The sequence below is a fragment of the Aspergillus lentulus genome, assembly GCF_001445615.1.
Source record: "Aspergillus lentulus DNA, contig: Alt12, strain: IFM 54703, whole genome shotgun sequence".
NCBI lineage: Eukaryota > Fungi > Ascomycota > Eurotiomycetes > Eurotiales > Aspergillaceae > Aspergillus > Aspergillus lentulus.
Genome location: NW_028322115.1, coordinates 341,218 through 360,275, shown reverse-complemented (window position 1 = coordinate 360,275; position 19,058 = coordinate 341,218). Strand labels below are relative to the sequence as shown.

Here is a 19,058-nt window from a genome sequence, read left to right as displayed (position 1 = left end):
TTATCAGATCTTGAAGGCCCCCTTTGGTACTACGCCAAGTTAAGAGGGAGGGACTCCAATGGTAACTTGAGCAGATCTGTAACCAGGTGATCTCCGGGCCTTGAATGGTTACCAGCTGCTCATAGCCCCCCGAGAGCTTGTCCTAAGAGAGGTTAGGCATGGCAACGCTATAGTAATGCTGGTTGGCTATTGAACTAACCTCATTACAGTATTTCCAGGAATGAGCACAGGCTGCACAACCAACACTGAGTGTTGGAATCTGCCGATGATCAAATGCTAAGAGGGGCGGAGTTAGCAAAGCAGGGAGCCTGGTAAGGCGTTCATGTGGGCAAATGTATCAGGCGCATCTCAGACGACGCATGTGAATGCCAGGGATTGTCCTGCCAGCAAAGGATGGGTGCCCTTCCACTTGTCACGTAGACTCATCGGTTTGATGGGTTGTTGGAGAACTGTTGGATGACTCCTGCGCCGCTGTTGCCCTGTTGCCCAGTTGCCCCGCGGGTCACATGACTCTGATTCATTTCCTCATCGCTGTCTTAATTTCAAAACCATTTCTTTCCACCAGGTATTTCTTTGGATGACAAAATTATGGCGGCCTATAGTCCTTGCACCCTCCCTTTGGAACTTATTATGATGGTTGCAGACTATTTAGGACCTTTGGATCTCCTAAATTTGATTCAGGGCATTCCGCGCGTTGCCCCCCTTCTCAATTCTCAGCATATCCAGGCCCACGATGAAAATGGACATACCATCCTATATCACATTGTGGAACAAGGGCTTAAACATCTCATCAAACCTCTTACAAAATGGATTCGGCAGAGCTCCATCCCTAATAATGCAGGATGGATGCCCCTTCATCAAGCAGTTAGGAACAGTGATGAACCGATGATAAAAGCACTGGTTTATGCTGGTTCAGATATATTAGCCAAGGACAATAGAGGAAAAACTGCTCTTCATCTTGCCTGCGATGAGGATGCAGTTGGGATTGTCCAGATTCTCCTGGACCACGGTGCAAACCCATCTGCGGTAGATTGTGAGGGGCGCACGCCCTTGCATGAGGGATTTGGACGAAACACAGCTATCCTACAGAAGCTGATTAAAGCTGGCGCGGACCTTAACCCCCGACGGATGCCACGAGGGTTGACCCCCCTTTATTATGAAGCTCGGCTGGGTCGAGAGGACGCTGTTAGAATCCTTCTTGAGGCTGGAGCAGATCCTTCTATTCAAACAGAGACTGGGGAGACCATATTGCAGCGAGCAATTCCCCATACCAAAGTTGTGCAGCTCTTACTTGATGCTGGGGTTGATGTCAATGTGCGAGAATTCCACAATGGCCTTAATGCTATATTGACGGCTGCATTTTTGGGAGCAGATGATTGCATTCGACTGCTCCAGAGGGCTGGGGCGGATGTTTTTGCAGTGGATCACCATGGACGTAACGGACTGCATTTGGCAGCTAGGATGGGCAGGTTGTCAACTGTCCAGCTGCTTCTAAAAGAAGGAGTCGACAGCTCTGCAGAAGACGACCGGGGCTACACTCCGCTACGCTACGCAGTTGAAGGGGAAGAAGATCATCGAGCGTTAGCCGGTTGGGACTATGAAGGAGTGATTCGAATCCTAGAAGATGTGCATAAAAGCCCATTTTTGAGGTTTCTGCATTGGATGCGCGCCAAATACTACTGTACAACAAAGCGTGGGAATGATTAGATATGGAGCCCTGTGTCAGAGTTCTGAGCGTCTTGCAGCCTTCCATTTAGATTAGCCTTATATACCTCTCCTACTAATGCTCTAATGCTTGCCAGGAGACCTCCAGTTCGGATCTGGCTGCACTTGTAAACATGCATCATACACGAACCCTTGTGATATCACTGCTCAATACCATTCACAAGTGACATGTCAGGACAAGGGTACTTGTGGGCTTTACTGCATTGAATATTCTACATTGGGAGATAATCTCAAAAGTGATTTGGGCCAGGACAATGGTACTACCACGCCACACCGGGCTGTGCGTCGTCAGGAGCGTCTGATCGCCCACAAACTATTCAATGTAATCATCTGGGATATGCAACAAGGCTGCGTTGGACATGGACCACCAGGCCTCCCCGGACACCGACACCCAGATGGTATTTTGACTTTTCAGGGCATTCCGCTGCCGTTATTCGACTGGCAGGGCAAGGGAAGGCTTTCTATGCACAGTTGTCCGGTTGTGCCGTTACTCGTCGCCATAGTGCTGATTGAGGCTGCTGGTATATTCGGGGCTATTTATGATTTGCTCAAGTTCGCCTGTTCTATTTGAGTTGTGGCTTATACAGTGGCAGAGTTGATGTTGTAGTATAGTCAATATAAGCAGAGAGGCATTATTCACTAAAATATGTGCTGTACATTCTCGAATTCTATTCCTAGTTGACATTATAACCAAGACACCAGCGATCAAAGAAATGGAGAATCTCAGATCATCTCGAGAAAGGCATTAGACAGTACTATTGCTCCTGTTTGGGAGCGTCATCACCATTCTCAACTCCAGGACTTGCCTCCGACTTCTTGAGTATACTCACCCACTCCAGTGAGGCATTTCCCAGAATGGCCAAACAGGCCACAATCAACCCGATCTGAAACACCTTCCGCAACGCTTCGTTATAAGCCGTCAATACCGTCCCCCGGAGATCCAAAGGAACCAAGCTCAATAGCGATGTCGCACCGCCCGACGTAACAATATCCGAGTCAATTCCCGGAACCCCAGACAGCCTCATCGTAAGCTGGTTAGCCAGGACATTCTCGCCCACAGGGACAAACGCCGCAGCACCAAGCAGCTGGCTGAAGAACATGACTGCAATTCCGACAGGCACATCTTTTTTCGGTAAGACGGTCTGCGCCGCGAGGTTGGGTTGCTGGAAGCACATGCCCATGCCGAAGCCGTAGAGGATCTGATAGCCTATCCATTTGCCGTGGCCAGTATGGATTTGCAGTGTTGTAAGGAGCCCGGCACCAATCGCCATAATGCAGGTTCCGATGATTGCAAAGGGGGTGTAGTATCCGATCTTCTGGGTTGTGATGCCAGTGAGAACGGACGCGACGACCATTGAGAGCATTAAGGGCAGGAGTCTGAGACCCGAGTCCACGGCCGAGACGCCTTTGATTGATTGGAACCAGATTGGGAGGAAATAGACTAGCCAATGTTAGTCTAGGTAGACCTTGGGGTTCTGGTTATTCCTACTGAATATGTATTGTGATGCACCTATACAGATGGTCGCCCACACTCCGGCGAAGATGCTGCGCCGTCTGAAGATGCGCAGAGGAACAGTCGCCGTCCTTGTCAGAAGTATCTGAACCGCAACGAAACCAAGTAGCAAGACGCCCATGAGAGTCAGTAGCACAATGATGCGAGAATTATTCCACTATCGCTGTCAGTACGCAGGTCAAACATGCTCTTTTGAGAGAAAACTCACATCATATTTCTGCCCACCCCACTGCAGTGCTAGCACCAGACAGACTACGCCGGGGACTAAGCAACACAGTCCAGGGACATCAAGCTGCTTCAGCTTCTCCATCCATGAAACCTTGGTCGTATTTCTGTCAGGCACCTTGAGACAAAATGGGATAGCAGCCATTGCCAGGCCACCAAACGGGAGATTGATATAAAAGCACCATCTCCACGTTACATGCGAGGTAAATGCACCACCGACCAGCGGCCCTACAATCGAGGCCAGACCGAAGACGGCCCCGAAAAGTCCTTGGATCTTGGGACGCTTCTCGAGAGGAACAGCATAGACGATACACACAACCTAGACAGTCAGCACTTGCACTTTGAAAGAAAGAGACCACTCACAGATCCAGCAAAGATTCCTGCGGCAGCAACACCAGCGAGAGCTCGTCCGATGATAAAAGCGGTGGAGTTGGGCGCAGCTCCACAGACGACAGAGCCAACTTCGAACAAGAGGATGCTACCCAGCATAACTGTTTTCACGGGGTAGAAAGTGTAGATCTTTCCGAATAGCAATTGGAATGCACAGCAGGTCAGCAGATATGCGCTTCCGTACCAGCCGACGTCGGACAGGGAGTCGAATTCATTCGTGATTTGAGGGATTGCCTTGCTTCTAGTCAGCTTAATGTTCTGTCCGTTATGTTTGTGGCTCGCTATACCGTTGAGATGATCGTTCGATCTAGAGCAACCAGAAACATAGTCATCATGATCGAGACAAGAAGAAGTACGACCTTGGTGGTCGACTGTTCCTGATACGTGTCGTCCTGGTCGCTCGTGGCACGCTTGGTTTCCTCATCATCGCAGGTCTCACTGCACTGAGTGGTCTTCATATTTATTGGATTTTCAGTAGATTCCTCCTTTTGAGGAGACACCGAGCTTTCGGATTTCGTCATGACCGTGCAAGGTATGTATCCGCTCAGAGCCAACGAGGTCTATACTTCGCAGATAGGCAGAGACAGTTGAAGTAGATGTCGAATTGACACATTTATGATCACAGGCAAGACCATCAATTTATATTTAAAAACCCTTCCTCGCTCGGGGTTGTTTCGGATGACTCTTGTTGGAGGATGGCCTGTCGGGGGATAGAAAAGCCCGAGATCGTTATAGGGGTCGGGTTCAGCAACTCCCGAGGAATCGACCACAATACGAGTGACATATTCATGCTCATTAATTACTATCATCCAGCTACATAGAATGCTCGTAAAATGAGCCAAATTTTTTCAGATAGGCTGTCCTCATTTCCGGGCTTAAGTTAACCGCTATCCATCTCCCCATTCGAGCCCTACATCGAAGGCTCCAACGCTTACCCCGACGGTCTACCGCTACATATCTATCAGCCATTCAGCAGCCTTGAAGTCTTCATCACTGATCTTTGACAAGATGGGTTACTGCATCACTGCAGTAGATACTGTTTGCTATCGATCATCGAGCGGATCCCGCAGCAACAAACTCCGACGGCGCAATCGCAGGAGTGGTATCATACATGGGATGGCTTGCTGGATAGCAAACGGGGAAGTCGACGACTTTATTCGCGGTGAATCGAGGTTTCTGAATGTGAGATTCGTTGCGAATATGGGTTGTCATCGACTGTAAGGCCATAAATCCGTTGAGTGTTTACTCTATCGGGGTTTACGGATGTAGTGCGGACTTATGGAGGCATATCTTCGATGAGAGCCAGGAGAAAAGGGAACAAAACAATACCCTTCCTCATGAGTACTGAAGTCAACTGAATACAATGGCTTCCAAAATCGTCCTCATCACCGGCGCCAACACCGGCATTGGTTTCCAGGTCGTCCGCGCCCTCTGCAACTCCACCCAAACCTACAGCATCATCGTGGGCGGACGATCCCCAGCAAAAGTCCACAGCGCCATTAGTGCCATTCAAAGCGAGTTCCCAAGCTCCCAAAGCCAGCTCTACCCCCTTCAGATCGACCTCGAATCCGACGACTCGATCAAACACGCCTACGAAGACATCAGCACCAAGTTCGGAAGCCTCGACGCTCTCGTCAATAACGCAGGTATGTCTCTTGCCCTCCCCTCTCACTCTCACATTCTAACATCCCAGGCGCGTGGTTCGATGCCCAAGCCAACACCACAATGACCGAGCGCCAAATGTGGACCAAGACCTGGGACGTCAACGTTACAGGCACACACCTCCTCACCTCCGCCCTCATGCCTCTCCTCCTCAGAAGCTCCGACCCCAGGCTGCTCTACGTGACATCTGGTGCTGCGAGGCTCGCAGGCACCGACGACCTCCGTCTTTCAATCAACCGGTCCCCACCGGCCGGCTGGCCCAAGTCAGCTGGGACAACTGCCACCGCGTACCGCAGCGCGAAGACAGGACTCAACATGGTCATGCGCGAGTGGGGGCGGATACTCAAGAACGACGGGGTAAAGATTTGGGGGATTGCGCCGGGTCACCTGGCAACTGGGTTGGGGGGTAGCACGCCGGAAGAGATGAAGAAGAACGGAGCGGAAGATGCTGATGTAGCCGGGCCATTTATTCGGACGGCGCTCGAGGGAGATAGGATGCTGAGGTTGGGAGGGTGATTAGGAGGGAGGGAGTGCAGGAGTGGTGAGGCTTGATGTTGGCATCTATTTTCTACCAAATCTGATATCGGTTCACCCTCATACTTTATCGCACACGGTGTGCATTCTGCCCCTGTGCAGCGTGCAATAGACAATGTGACGGCAGCACCAGCACGTAGCATTGCGAACTCGAGTACTCTGTATCTAGGGGGCTCTGTCGACTGGGGATACTAGTATGCTGAAGCAGTTTAGTCTGCATCCATAGGAGGGTGTACTCGGATATTCAGTAATCGATTCTGGAGTCTCCAAGTACTTCCATTTACCAAAGCTGCCGTCTTGGTTAAGTCGTCCAATAACTTGGACAATCTCTGAGTTGTTCTTAAAAAAGGTTCAAACCCGGTCCCACCCAAGTGTTTGCCTTCGGATGGCTGAACCAGTGACTGGCTGATATGTTCAGTATCTAATAGACTGTTCTTTAATGAATGACGCAGCTTGTTTGAAAAAATAGCCATCATGCTCCTAACTAATGAGATAGCTCTTCGGCTCTCAAGTATCTGTTTCCTGTAAAGCTTTCGGGTCTCTCCAACCATGCATGTAGTTATCGAGTTGGTGGGCGAGTAAGGACTGAGGCCATTGACCTCAATTCCTGTTAGAAATTTGCCATACAGGAGCAAAAGTTACTGTATGTTAATTTTGAAAGATGGTAGATGGGTAGTGAGGCTGAGACTGCGGCTATGAGGATTATATGGAATCAAGGAAGTAAGGCACTTTGTTTATAACTACCCTACACTAGTCAGCAGGAAAGGCAATGCTTAATAATACATACAAAGCATAATATCCCAGGATCCTTACAACTACCCCCTTGACAAGTAAAAGCCACTAATTTGCAAAAATACTCATGTGAGCTTTATCACAGAGGAGAAACCTAGAAGAAAGGAAAAGGCCTACTATATCAAGTTTACAGGTCCCCCTTTTGTCCCTCTTTGTCCATGTCTCTGCTTTGTGACCCTTTGTGTCTTCCTTTATTCATAAAGGCCCTTTTATAACACATCACTCACTACACAAGATGAATGTTTCAGAACCAACCTTCATTGTCTCAATTACGCCCAGGGAAGGTGTAGACAGTATCTATAAAATCCAGCCTTGCAATGGAAGACGCTGGCAAAGTGTAGAGGTAGTCAAGCCCAGGAGGGATGGACTATAGTGTCAGCACTACCTATAGTTACGGCCTGATGGACATATCGTACCTTGACAGGTCATAGGCCAGCAACCAATGGGCGCCCGAGCCGGTTCCGGCTGGCTAACCGGAACCGGCACACTATTCAGGGGATATAAGCAATGTTTTGTATGTCGATAGTCCAAGTACCAGGTACATGGGATACACACTTGGAAATCCTCAGTATGCCAGTGGTAATGGACAATATGAATGACAACGGTGGCCAGTCGGGAAACCATGGCGATGCAGTTGCTGGACGTGCAACTGGCATTAAGGGCAGTGAACCAGAAGGAAGCCGACACATGAGAGTGGGAGATGAGAATACCACAATTTCTGCTAGGGGGCAACAGGAGGGGAAGACAGAGGAGAATCTACGTCCACAATCAGAGACAGGGTCCACTGGGGTACATCCTTCTGCGCCTGCAGCAACAACAGACACCAGTACAGCAACAGGGCCGCCATACTGCATACTACCAGAAGGCGAAAAGATCTTCATTATTCTCTTGGTCTCGTTCGCGGCCATCATATCTCCCATCTCCAGCGGCATCTACTTTCCGGCTCTGAACAATCTCGCAAAGGACTTGAATGTCTCCATCTCGCTCATCAACATAACCATCACAACATACCTGGTAGGTAATCAACCCATTGACAGGAAGCAGTCAACAGAGTGGTACTGACGCTGGTAGATCTTCCAAGGAATTGCCCCTTCACTCATAGCAAACTTTGCAGATACCCATGGCCGACGACCCGCCTACCTCATCTGCTTCACGATCTATCTAGCGGCGAATATAGGCCTCGCTGTCCAGGATAGCTACGCATCACTCTTGGTCCTGCGTTGCCTGCAGAGCTCTGGCAGTAGCGGGACAATCGCACTAGGAAGCGCAGTCGTCGCTGATTTATCAACCAGAGCAGAGCGAGGCAAGTATATAGGATACGCTAGTATGGGCGTGACCCTGGGGCCTGCCTTCGGGCCGATCATTGGGGGTTTATTGGACCATTACCTGGGCTGGCGAGCAGTCTTTTGGTTCCTAGTTATTTTTAGCGGTGTACTCGGGACGGTCATCGCTATCATTTTGCCTGAAACCTGCCGCGCGGTTGTGGGCAACGGCTCTGTCCCTGCCGCAAGGTGGAACCAGTCTGTATGGCAGATTCTAGTGCAGAAACGGGGTTCCAGGAAGCAAAAGCCAGAGCCGGACTATCAGACCATCGAGAAGCGGCGTCGACGCGCAAATCCGTTCGCGTCTGCCCTAATCGCGACTGACAAGGAAGCGCTCATCATTCTGATCTACGGCTCGCTATTGTTCTCCGGGTACATGGCCGTCTTGAGCACCTTGACCTCCCAGCTGCAAGCAAGATTCCACTTCAACTCCATCCAAGTGGGACTCTGCTACCTCCCAGTAGGGATAGGCAGCCTGACCTCCCGCTGGACGGTCGGACGGATTCTAGACTGGAACTTCCGCCGAGAAGCTCGACGCCAGGGCCTCCCGATCGAAAAGAACCGACAGCAGGATATCCAGCATTTCAACATCGAAGTTGCCCGCTTAGCCGTGACAATCCCCATGGTCTACTGCGCCTGTCTGTGCATTATTGCCTACGGCTGGGTCATGGAGTATAAAACTGCGCTTGCCGGCCCAGTGGTCATGCTCTTCTTTACGGGCCATCTGACCTCCGGGGCCTTCAGCTCAGTGAGTACGTTGATTGTGGACCTTAATCGGCGGAGCCCTGCTACTGCAGTCGCTGCGAACAATCTGTTCCGATGTCTGCTGGGTGCGGGAGTCGTTGCGGCTGCGGATCCAGTGATCCAGCGGATAGGGATCGGTTGGACGGCCACGCTTATTGCGTTTCTGTGGGTGCTTTTTAGCCCGCTTCTGTGGGCTGTATTCAGATGGGGCCATCGATGGAGAGAGGAGCGTGTTAGTAAGGAAAAGAGGGGGGCAAGCCCAGCCGAAGAGCTATCCAAACAAGTGGGGGAAGCTCCAACGGCCAAGGATGGGGTCTGAAAACATGGATCCTCCGCTGGGTTCCGGAGACAGAGAGGAAGTAACTGGTGGATGAAGTAGATTATAGACAGTGAATAGACTACACTATGTTGTATTTTTGGATGTACGCATGACCTGTCGGGGCTATAAATTATAATAGCGAGCATCTGCTGGTACAGATGCCAATACATTTCTTAAGGCATGTCAATCTCATTAAAATGTCAATGGTGGAATTGGCATAGGCTTCCTTCCTGTATCTGACTCTCTTATTTACAATCTCAGGCCTAGGAAATATGATGTGACAATAGGCCATAATGAGTGCTTGAACCTAAAATGATGCCATATTGAGCCAAAAAGGTATATTTATGCATTTGCATATTATGCAATTTAGCTAAGTGCAATGCTATACTTATGGATGTGATTGAAATTCTTAATAGTAAGCTACTCAATGGTACCGGTACCTGACTAACACGCGTGAATTATCGCTGAGAAATGGAGTGGCGTTTCAAACAAAGTTTTTGCAAACTTATTCTACGTATTTTCCGGTGGCGATTCCGATCTCGGGGAAAAGCTTGATAGGATAAGGGATTTATTACTTTATTAGACGGCTGACTAATCTGCTGGATGAATTGTCTTGAGGAAATCCAGCATAATAATTAGCAGTTGCAGTCCATTCAGGACGGAGGTATGAGCTATCTTATGCTAGTTTGATTTTAATGGTCACCAAAGTAAGGACTGTAGTTCAGTCTTCAGCAGTCTAGCTGCTATATGAGTAAAACCCTAGACAAAGCAACAGCGGAAAGCATCCGAGAACCCGCAAAAAGACCGAAGATAGATAATCGTGGCCGACTGTGGAGAAGACAACCACCAATGACGCGACGGCAACCCCCGATGTCGTGATTGTGGGCTCCAGGCCAGAATACTTTTAAGGATTTTCTCCGCCATCTTTTCCCCATGGCGAACGCTCTTCCTGATACCTGACATCTTCTCAATCATTAAATTGGTTGTGCATGTGGGGAGGCACCGCATACCGACGCGAGATGATCTCCCACACCGGCCACGCCTTGGAGAAATCCGACTCCAAGATTGAGACGGATCGGTCCCAGCCATACGGGGAAGAGGTTGTACCCTATTCTGAGAAGGATGCGCTGCAGCTCAATGTTGGTGGCCGGGGTGCCACCCAGCGCCGCCTGAAGAACTACCAGGTGACGATGATCGGGTTTTGCGGGGGTATTGGCACGGGTCTGTTCGTGGGAACGGGCGCGGCCTATGCCAAAGCTGGTCCTGCTGGTTTGCTACTGGCCTATGCCGTTGTTGGTCTGGTGCTGTGGTGCGTGATGCAGAGTATCGCCGAGTTGGCGACGCTGCTGCCCACCGCTGGATCGTTCCCGCACTGGGCGACACGCTTCATTGATCCCTCTGTTGGTTTCTCGCTGGCTATCTCGTACGGCTACTGCTACACCATTGCCATCGCGTCGGAAGTGTCTGCGGCTGCGGTGATTGTCTCTTACTGGACGGACATCACGCCCGCCGTGGTCATCACCGTGGGCCTGGTACTGATCCTGGCGATTAATCTCATGAGTGTGCGATTCTACGGTGAGACAGAAGTGCTCGCAGGTAGCATCAAGGTACTCTGCTTCATTGGCTTGGTGATTGTCTCCATCGTCATCACCTCTGGCGGCGGACCGAACCACGAGGCCATCGGCTTCCGTTACTGGCACAATCCCGGCGCCTGGACCAACTACAACGGCATCACCGGATCTACCGGCCACTTCCTGGGCTTCCTGTCCGCCTTTGTCAACGCCTCCTTCAGCTTTATCGGCGTCGAGACCGTCGTCATCACCGCGGCCGAGTCGGTTGACCCGCACCGGGCGATTCCCAAAGCCGCCCGGCGCGTCACCTATCGCATTGCCTTCTTCTACATCCTCGGCGCGTTCCTCATCGGCATGATTGTCGATCCCAGAAACGCCGATCTTGTTTCCGGATCGGGAAATGCGAACAGCTCTCCTTGGGTTATTGCCATTCGCCAGGCCGGCATCAACGCTCTGCCTTCCATTGTCAACGCCTGTATCCTGATTTCTGCCTGGTCCGCGGGCAACTCGTACTGCTGGGTCGGCTCGCGAATGATCGTGGCCATGACGACCGATCACCAGTTGCCCCAGGTATTTGGCAAGGTGACCAAGAAGGGTGTCCCTTATGTGGCTGTTATCGCCGCTTGGCTGTTTGGACCATTGGCCTATCTCAGTAAGTCTCCTTAATTCTGCTGATCGTACAATAACTAACAGGTCAGGTCTTGGATCTGGCGGCGCCGCGCAAGCCTTCAGCTGGCTTCTGAATCTCAGCACTGTTGCTGGTCTGATCGCATGGGCCACGCTCTCCTTTTGCTACATTCGCTTCTATGCCGCGCTCAAGGCGCAGGGTGTCCACCGCGACACGCTGCCGTGGAAGGGCCCTCTGCAGCCATACGCCGCGTGGGTGGGATTCATCGGCTCCACCATCATCACCCTCGTGGCCGGATTCCCCGTCTTCCTCAAGGGCAACTGGAATACCTCCGACTTTGTCGCTTCGTATATCGGTATTCCTATCTTCATTGTGCCGATCATCGGATGGAAGTTGTGGTACCGCACCAAGGTTCGTCCCAGATTCCCTGCATTTCGAAAACGCAGCTAACGGTTGTAGTTTGCTCGCGCGGCCAATATTGATCTATGGTCTGGCCGTCTTCAAGAAGGAGAGGTCATCGAGAAACATAGGCCGATGACATGGTGGCGTCGCATCCTCGATTGGCTTTTCTGAAGTGCTTTCTTGTCTTTTGTGTTATACTATATAGATGCATAGAGGTGATACCCAATAATGTATAGAACATTTTCCTTGTTGATCGATCACTCGCTTTTCAGCTGCTCTGCCAGTTTTCGAATGTCGTTGTGCGAGGCTTTGCAGCAGCCTCCAACCAGGAACGAAGTAAAGGGACCCTTTGCGCGAGCATTTGTGACCACCTGCGCCAACTGGGATTCCCACGGACCCTACTCCAGTCAGCATAAAGTATTTGAAGAGCGGGAAACCACATACCCTTTCATCACTTGTATAACCCTCCGGCTTCTCCCACGTCTGCGTGGTCGTGTTGTAGACCTCTCCATTGGTGCCATCTGGATACAGCACCAAACTCGGAACAGCGCCTACTTGACCCTTGCCAACAGCACTTGCTATCTGCTCGCCAAACTCACGAACCAGTCCATCCAGCTTATAGATCTTGGTGCAGTTGATGCCCAGCCCCCACGGCACCGCCGCACCGTCCATTTCCGCAAGCGCAGCCAGCACAACCTGTCCGATCGAACTGTCATCGGGCAACGTCGCCTCCTCCCCGGGGAACACACACGCCACCCAGAACGGAACATCCAAACCCGCCGCGCGAATGGCCCTCCTCACCGCACGAATCTCATCCAGCCGCGGCAGCGTCTCGAACGCCACATACTGCACTCTCTCTGCCAACTTCTCATCCGCCTCAAGGAATAACCGTAGTCTCTCCAAATGCCATTGGAACAGCGTTTCCTCACTATCATGCTCCGCGTCGTAGTTCCCGCTGTATTCCTGCCCCGGGATCATGCACGCGCCGTACGGGCCCAGACTGAGTGCGATTTTCGCGGTGGATGTGGGCACCCGCGCTTGCTCGGCGACGGCCAGTGCGGTTCGGAGATATTTTCCGATAGCCGGGCGGGGAATGCCATCAGGGAACTCGGGGGTCTTGGTGCGGGAGAAACCTTCGATGGAGACTTGGTAGGTGGCTGTTAAAAGGACGTCGCTGCCTGCTGTTACGAAGTCGCGCTGGCAGGCGAGAAGAGTGGTGGGGTCGGAGACGAGGAGGTGGGATGCCCAGAGGGGGGTGGAGGAGTCGAAGGTGACGCCGTGTTGGTCTTGGAGGGAAGTTCCGAGTCCTCCGTCGAGGATTTGGATTGAAGTCATTTTTTTGGTGCTATTATGGGATTGGGGGTGATAAATTGAGGTTATTCCCTGGAGAGGTAAAGAGGGAGAGAATGAGTGTGGAGGGAAATTGTGGGATTTGGCTTATCGCACGTGGGGATAACCTTATCTTATCAATATGCCCCTGTTTGATGCCTCGTTTCTGCCTTGTTTCTACTACTTCAATGCTCGAAGCATCATATGATCATTGCAGGACTTGGTACAGTTGTTGCCTGCGTTGACTGCATATTCTCAGATTCATTACCCAAAATAGGAAGTATACGCAGCGGCTAACGCACCTCAGACTCCGCCAGGAAATGGCTATGAAGATCCGTCAGCACCTATGCAAGGAGTTAGACGCTGTCAGCTTTTATGGTCAGATGGATGCAACGTCGAGTTTCGGATGAGCCAGTAATCTCTGGCAAATTCTTCAACAGAGCTGGTTCATGACGGTGAGTGGCAGAAGTCCCTGGTCATGTCAGTCTCGACATTGAGACCTGACTGTAATACAGACTTCGTCCTCAACATATAAAGCAGTCGAGTTCCGCGAAAGAGTGATTGACTCTCAACCATCTTTCCAAGTTCTTAAATCGTTGAAATTCGAACACAAACTCAACATGAAGGTCTTTGCTACTCTTCTCCTCCTAGCCGCCACCGCCACTGCGGCTCTCGCTGCTGTCCCTGCTCCCAATGCTGGCTGCTCTCAACCAGGTCAATACTGCAACGGCGGGACCTTCCTCTGTTGCAACAACCGACGATGCAGTAACAATGTGGTTGGTCTATCTTGCCGGTCAGAGAAGTTCCCAAGACGGTGCCGCATGCTGACAAAGTCCCTTTAGTGCCAGTGATCTCCAATCGAGCTGTAGAGGGTAGCCTGCTGTCCACAATGGGGCCTTACTTTTGTCAGAGCTTCATTATGCCACCAAGGCCAATTGGTGCTTGTTGTCTACCTGGCTTGTGATTACAAATGTGAAAAGCCCCTCTGTTAGCAGCCTGAAGAGCAATCGTATTTGATTGGCATTGAACTAGAAATTTAAACTGCTAGGATCTCAGGATATCTACGTTTCCAGTACCCTTTTAAACCAAGATTAGCCATTAGTCCTGTAGATATGCGTTCGATGAATAGGTATAGTCACTCCACGCAACCTCAAAAAGAACGGTGTCCTGCGTTCCCTGCCCTAAGCTGTCGGCTCTGATTTACTTGAGGTAATTCTCTTTCCCTAGCTTGTATCGTCTTACCCCGCGCCACATTGCTCCGCTCATGCTCCCTCTTATGCCTACTCGGCTCATCGGACCGAAAGGGCTTCCAGTCAGCTCAGCATGTCAATCCCGGATGTGGTAGAAGGGCTGTTTATCAGCGCGCTGATTAGTTCCTCCTGATAGATGGAGCAAAAGCCCTTTAACCTGTGGGTATACGATGGGATACACCACACTTAGGACCAGGAGACCATACGGAGTACCATCTGGGCAAATCGCTCAGACTTACAGTCTGTAGTACATGGGCATAAACGCAGTGGGACGAAAAGGCGTCCGTCGATTCTTCGTCGGCCATACATTCCTTTTTCTCTGCTGTGAGCGATGTGATCAAAGGAATTGGCATTCTTAATATGCACAGGACATGTGTTGATTAGCTAAATGAGGATACATAATATACCACCACAAACTGTCAATGACAGTAGCTAATGTCATACTGTTCCGACTGACAAAGAACCAAGAAATGATAAAAGGAGTGAAGAACAGAAAGAATCCACTTTTGCCTTGCTGTTAGATGTCCTCAGTATCATGTGCTATGCCTTACAAAATATCTGGCGCGAACAGGACCTCGGAGTGGCTAACAGTGATGAAAGGTCAGCACAGAGCAGTCAACCCAGCATAGGTCCACGTACCTCACTCTTTGTGAATCTGCAGCGAAATAGCACTCGACTGATGAGTCGTGATTTGAAGAGAGTCCCACTGGGCAGGTCGGTAAAGATACTGCTGTGTGCCGTTGTAGATAACCCAAAAGAGATACCCGGACTCGACGCTCAGGAACTTGAACCGTTCCCAGGAATCCAGCTTATCCGCGTCAACTGCGATATCCCCATTCTTGTTCGCCCCCAGCAACCTTCCGGAACTTGCGTTGCGGAATCCAAAGCCACCGTCGTTGGCTTCCGCCACCCACAGCTGGTTTTTGGCGTTTTCCCAGGATCGGATGTGGACCTCTTCGTTCTTGTATTTTCCCGGGACGACGCTTAGAGCTCCACCTCCAGGGACCTTGATCGAGTATTTCTTCCCGTCTTGGACCAGGGCAGAGGATATAGAAACTTCGGCGTCGGACATGGTGAGGATGTTACTATGCAAGAGAGACAAAGTCAGAAGTGGAAAGTTGCCTGCTGAGCGGGAGAAATAGTTATGGGGAAATAATCCTGTTTGACTAAATACAACTGTGTGGAACCTGACTTTATATCTCGAGGCTGTGTCTATTCTTCAGCTCAAAGCAGGTTTAGATACAATGACAGAGAAGAAGGATACATGGCTGACTTCTTGCAATTCCCAGTCCATGGTGATATCAGCCGCCTAACGCTGTCAGCAAGCCGGCTGAGAGGTGCCACGCGCCGATGAATACGCCACTTTGATTCTGTCCTTCTGGGCGTGCTCGATAGCTGAAACCGGGGCTGATACGGGCTCCAGAACCGGCATCTCGAAGCAATCAGCATTTGAGAGGGCATTAGCTGGTGATGATTGCCTAGGACCCAGCACCAGCCGCTCGAACCTGGCTTTAGATCTCGGCTGGATCAGCGGGGGACGGGGGACCTCGTCATCCATACGCGAGGAGGTCAGCCACTTCGTGCTCTTCTGTACGCTTCATCGATAAGGAATGGGTAGGTGCGCTTCCACGCGCATTCGCAGATTTGCCGCATTCCTCTATTCGGACTTCCTTTCTCAACGGAAACATGGACGGCACTCCTCTCTGGAGTCTGTGTCACCTGAAATTCTCCGCTTTGAGCTGAAAGCCGATGTATTTGAGCCAAGCAATCACCCATAGGAGGATCGAGGTAGAGACATGTTCTAGGCCCAGGGAAACGGACCACACATGCATGCCGAAGCATGATCCCTGCTAGCGATAATAATGCCATAATATCTCTATGTAGTTGCTTACCCTGCTAAGGGATGGAAAGTATGCAACACGCAACATCCGGCACCGACACATTACACATCGGACTTGAGCGACAACAACTCCACGGTGCGGTTTTGAATATCCGCCCGTGGATCAGAACGGACGGGTCACTTCTAACTACATGAGCCCAGTCTGCAACATCGTCAGCCTCCATAATGCGGCTGACGTTCGAACATGGTGTGTTGGCAACGGCATTGGCAACGTTCTCGGATGCAGCATTAATGTACTATGGTTTAGGATATTGTCACACGATTTACCTTATTCTTGATCGTGCATCAGAGTACTGGATCACGACGAGCTTCCCCGATTACAGAGATTGCGCAGTCTCGGCTCTATGATCAGATTTACTGATACCTAAGAGTCCGCGAGGACTAAATACGTAGAAGCAAAGGTGATACTTTGTGTCATAGTTAGGTATAAACGTATATTGACTGCTCGTGCGATGCTCTCGATGCTTGACGCATATGAGCACGTTCTACGCTGTGATAAGCAGGTGAGGGAGGAGGGTTGCAATAGGGCTAAAGAAGCTTCAATAGTTGATATTCCTGCTGCAAAGATACCTCTGGAGGCTTTCTAACCTGACGGTGTAGTTGGATTCACCGTTGAGGATGGCGAACGACCTTGTGAGGTTTGCTATCAATATGTATGTTAACCTGCTGGCTCAGATTATCCCCCTCGTAGCTCAGTTGAGTTCCTCTATCGAAGAGAGAGGGGCCCAAGTCAAATATCTTCCCCAGCCGGTGGGCGATCCAGCTGTGGACGGCCAAATATAGCATTGGCAAAGAGAAATCCATTGTGGAGTTACTCAGGGATTGAGGAGAACGGTTGAATCGAATAAGAGGGAACAAGAGACAGATAGGCCAAGATGTTCACTCCTCATCTGTCTACACTGTATACCCTCTTGCCTTCAAACCAAGTCTCGCACACCTTGCCCTCCAACAATTCTTCTGCTTCCCACCGCATATCCAACACCACAAAATCCGCTCTATGTCCTTCCCTTAAGCACCCTGTCCATCCCTCTGCAAACCTAGCGTACGCCGCCCCCTCTGTCGCAGCCGTGACAGCCTCCGCCAGCCCTAATCCAAAACGTGCATTCGTAACGGCTGAGTCCCCCGGATCCAGCGCTGACCGCCGTGTAGTCGCATTATACAGATTCGGCAACGGCAAATGCGCCGCCGTAGGCGCATCCGTGCCGATCGCAAGCCTCGCCCCTCCATCCACAAACTCCCTATACGCAAAGGCCCGCTGGCACCGCTCACCGATCAAGCCCGGCCACGCACGGAACAAAACCGGATCCGAGTGCACCGGCTGCACTGATGCAATTATCCCCAACTCGCCCAACCGACTTGCATCTTCTGAGGAAGTGAGCTCCAGATGCTCGATGCGGTGGCGCCGGCCTGGCGTGCCTACTTCCGCTAGGACGTCTATAGCCTGCTTCACGGCTTTGTCGCCGATGGCGTGGATGGCGCATTGCAGGCCGGCTTGGTCGGCGCGTTGGACGACGGCTTTAAGCATGTCTGCCGGCCAGATCGGCTCGACGGGGTCGGTAAGTTTGCCGTAGGGTTGGCTCAGCGCTGCTGTGCAGCCGTCTACGACGCCATCGCAGATGAGCTTTATGCCCATGATGCAGAAATCGGGTGAGTTGGTGGGGCTGATCTCGGCGTGCAGCTGGATCGCGCGATCGACGTAGTGGAAGTTGGTTTCTTGGTTCTCGGAGAAGGGGACGAGCCAGTATGCGGCGACGTGCAGGGGTGGATTGTTGCGTTGTCGGTAGAGCTGGAGAACGTCCCAGGTGGGTTCGTCCATGGCCATGTCGACGAGGCCGGTGTACCCGGCTTTTGTGTATGCCGTAAAAGCTTGGTCAAGGGCCTGTAACTTTTCCTCTTGAGTGCTGATGTTGGCGAGAAACGGCCAGACGATGTCGACGACGGCACTTTCGCTCAGGAGACCTGATGGCCTTCCGGTCTCGTCGCGGTGAATCGTTCCCCCAGGTGGATCGGATGCAGTGTAGATACCCATTTCTTCCAGGGCGGCTGAATTGCACCAGACTGAATGTAGATCCAGGGATTCAATGTGGATCGGGCGTGGATCCAAATCATCCAGCATACTTGCCAGAGCGATCCCACTGGTTGTCGATTGAATCCATCCTCGGCAGAGAAGCCGAGGAAGGGCAGGGTGACTCGCTGCAAAAGATTTGATTGCTGTCTGCATGTCCTCTAGGCATGTACATTCCATCAAGTCGAGCTTGCCCAAGGACAGACCAAAGTTGAGAACGTGCACATGGCCGTCGATGAAGCCGGGGGTCACTAGGCGGCTCTTCAGATCGATTATTTTGTCCGCGGAGGGAGCCTGCTTCCGTGGGCCGACATAGACTATTTGATCATCTTCGATGATCATCGATTCCGCAAATGCATTGTCTGCAGTTAGGTTGTGTGAGGGAGAGAATATGCGGCCGTTGATGAAGATGGTCTTCATGGTGGTTCAGTTCAGCTGTTATAATCCAGTGAATCAATCTACTATTGCCATATATATGTAGTTTCCTTTCTGTCATATGTCAAAGATGAGACTCTCTTCCAGTTGCCCTTTTGAGCGTTGCTGAACAGTGAGATGTGTTGATATATGTCAGCAATTGTGATTGGCTGATAAGAAATACAATTAGAGGCGAATGGCCCCACCTTACCGCGGAAAGTGACACCATTGGTCAGGTTGATTCTATGTCGTATCATTATGGCTTCTTTGATA

General features: G+C 51.1%; 7 protein-coding genes across 7 annotated transcripts; 3 read left to right on the top strand and 4 right to left on the bottom strand.

The window, feature by feature from the left end:
• Nucleotides 1-2,480: 2,480 nt before the first annotated feature.
• Nucleotides 2,481-4,311, bottom strand: ALT_6080 (putative MFS aflatoxin efflux pump; the record flags this gene model as incomplete). The annotated part of the gene is made up of 5 exons (XM_033555666.2): nt 2,481-3,166; nt 3,236-3,395; nt 3,447-3,782; nt 3,827-4,087; nt 4,141-4,311. The coding sequence occupies 5 exons, from the start codon at nt 4,309-4,311 to the stop codon at nt 2,481-2,483; spliced, it is 1,614 nt and encodes a 537-aa protein (XP_033411557.2).
• Nucleotides 4,312-5,216: 905 nt separating this feature from the next.
• ALT_6079 (putative short chain dehydrogenase) lies at nt 5,217-6,031 on the top strand (the record flags this gene model as incomplete). Its single annotated transcript, XM_033555667.2, has 2 exons — nt 5,217-5,499; nt 5,547-6,031. 2 exons carry the CDS (start codon nt 5,217-5,219, stop codon nt 6,029-6,031), a joined length of 768 nt encoding a protein of 255 aa, XP_033411558.2.
• Nucleotides 6,032-7,411: 1,380 nt separating this feature from the next.
• On the top strand, nt 7,412-9,226 carry ALT_6078 (MFS transporter; the record flags this gene model as incomplete). Its single annotated transcript, XM_033555668.2, has 2 exons — nt 7,412-7,855; nt 7,913-9,226. The coding sequence occupies 2 exons, from the start codon at nt 7,412-7,414 to the stop codon at nt 9,224-9,226; spliced, it is 1,758 nt and encodes a 585-aa protein (XP_033411559.2).
• Nucleotides 9,227-10,215: 989 nt separating this feature from the next.
• ALT_6077 (putative amino acid permease) lies at nt 10,216-11,998 on the top strand (the record flags this gene model as incomplete). Its single annotated transcript, XM_033555669.2, has 3 exons — nt 10,216-11,449; nt 11,496-11,836; nt 11,885-11,998. 3 exons carry the CDS (start codon nt 10,216-10,218, stop codon nt 11,996-11,998), a joined length of 1,689 nt encoding a protein of 562 aa, XP_033411560.2.
• Nucleotides 11,999-12,084: 86 nt separating this feature from the next.
• On the bottom strand, nt 12,085-13,162 carry ALT_6076 (homocysteine S-methyltransferase family protein; the record flags this gene model as incomplete). The annotated part of the gene is made up of 2 exons (XM_033555670.2): nt 12,085-12,225; nt 12,272-13,162. 2 exons carry the CDS (start codon nt 13,160-13,162, stop codon nt 12,085-12,087), a joined length of 1,032 nt encoding a protein of 343 aa, XP_033411561.2.
• Nucleotides 13,163-15,046: 1,884 nt separating this feature from the next.
• On the bottom strand, nt 15,047-15,478 carry ALT_6075 (uncharacterized protein; the record flags this gene model as incomplete). Its single annotated transcript, XM_033555672.2, has 1 exon — nt 15,047-15,478. The coding sequence occupies one exon, from the start codon at nt 15,476-15,478 to the stop codon at nt 15,047-15,049; it is 432 nt and encodes a 143-aa protein (XP_033411563.2).
• Nucleotides 15,479-17,192: 1,714 nt separating this feature from the next.
• ALT_6074 (amidohydrolase) lies at nt 17,193-18,791 on the bottom strand (the record flags this gene model as incomplete). The annotated part of the gene is made up of 1 exon (XM_033555673.2): nt 17,193-18,791. The coding sequence occupies one exon, from the start codon at nt 18,789-18,791 to the stop codon at nt 17,193-17,195; it is 1,599 nt and encodes a 532-aa protein (XP_033411564.2).
• Between the last annotated feature and the right edge of the window lie 267 nt (nt 18,792-19,058).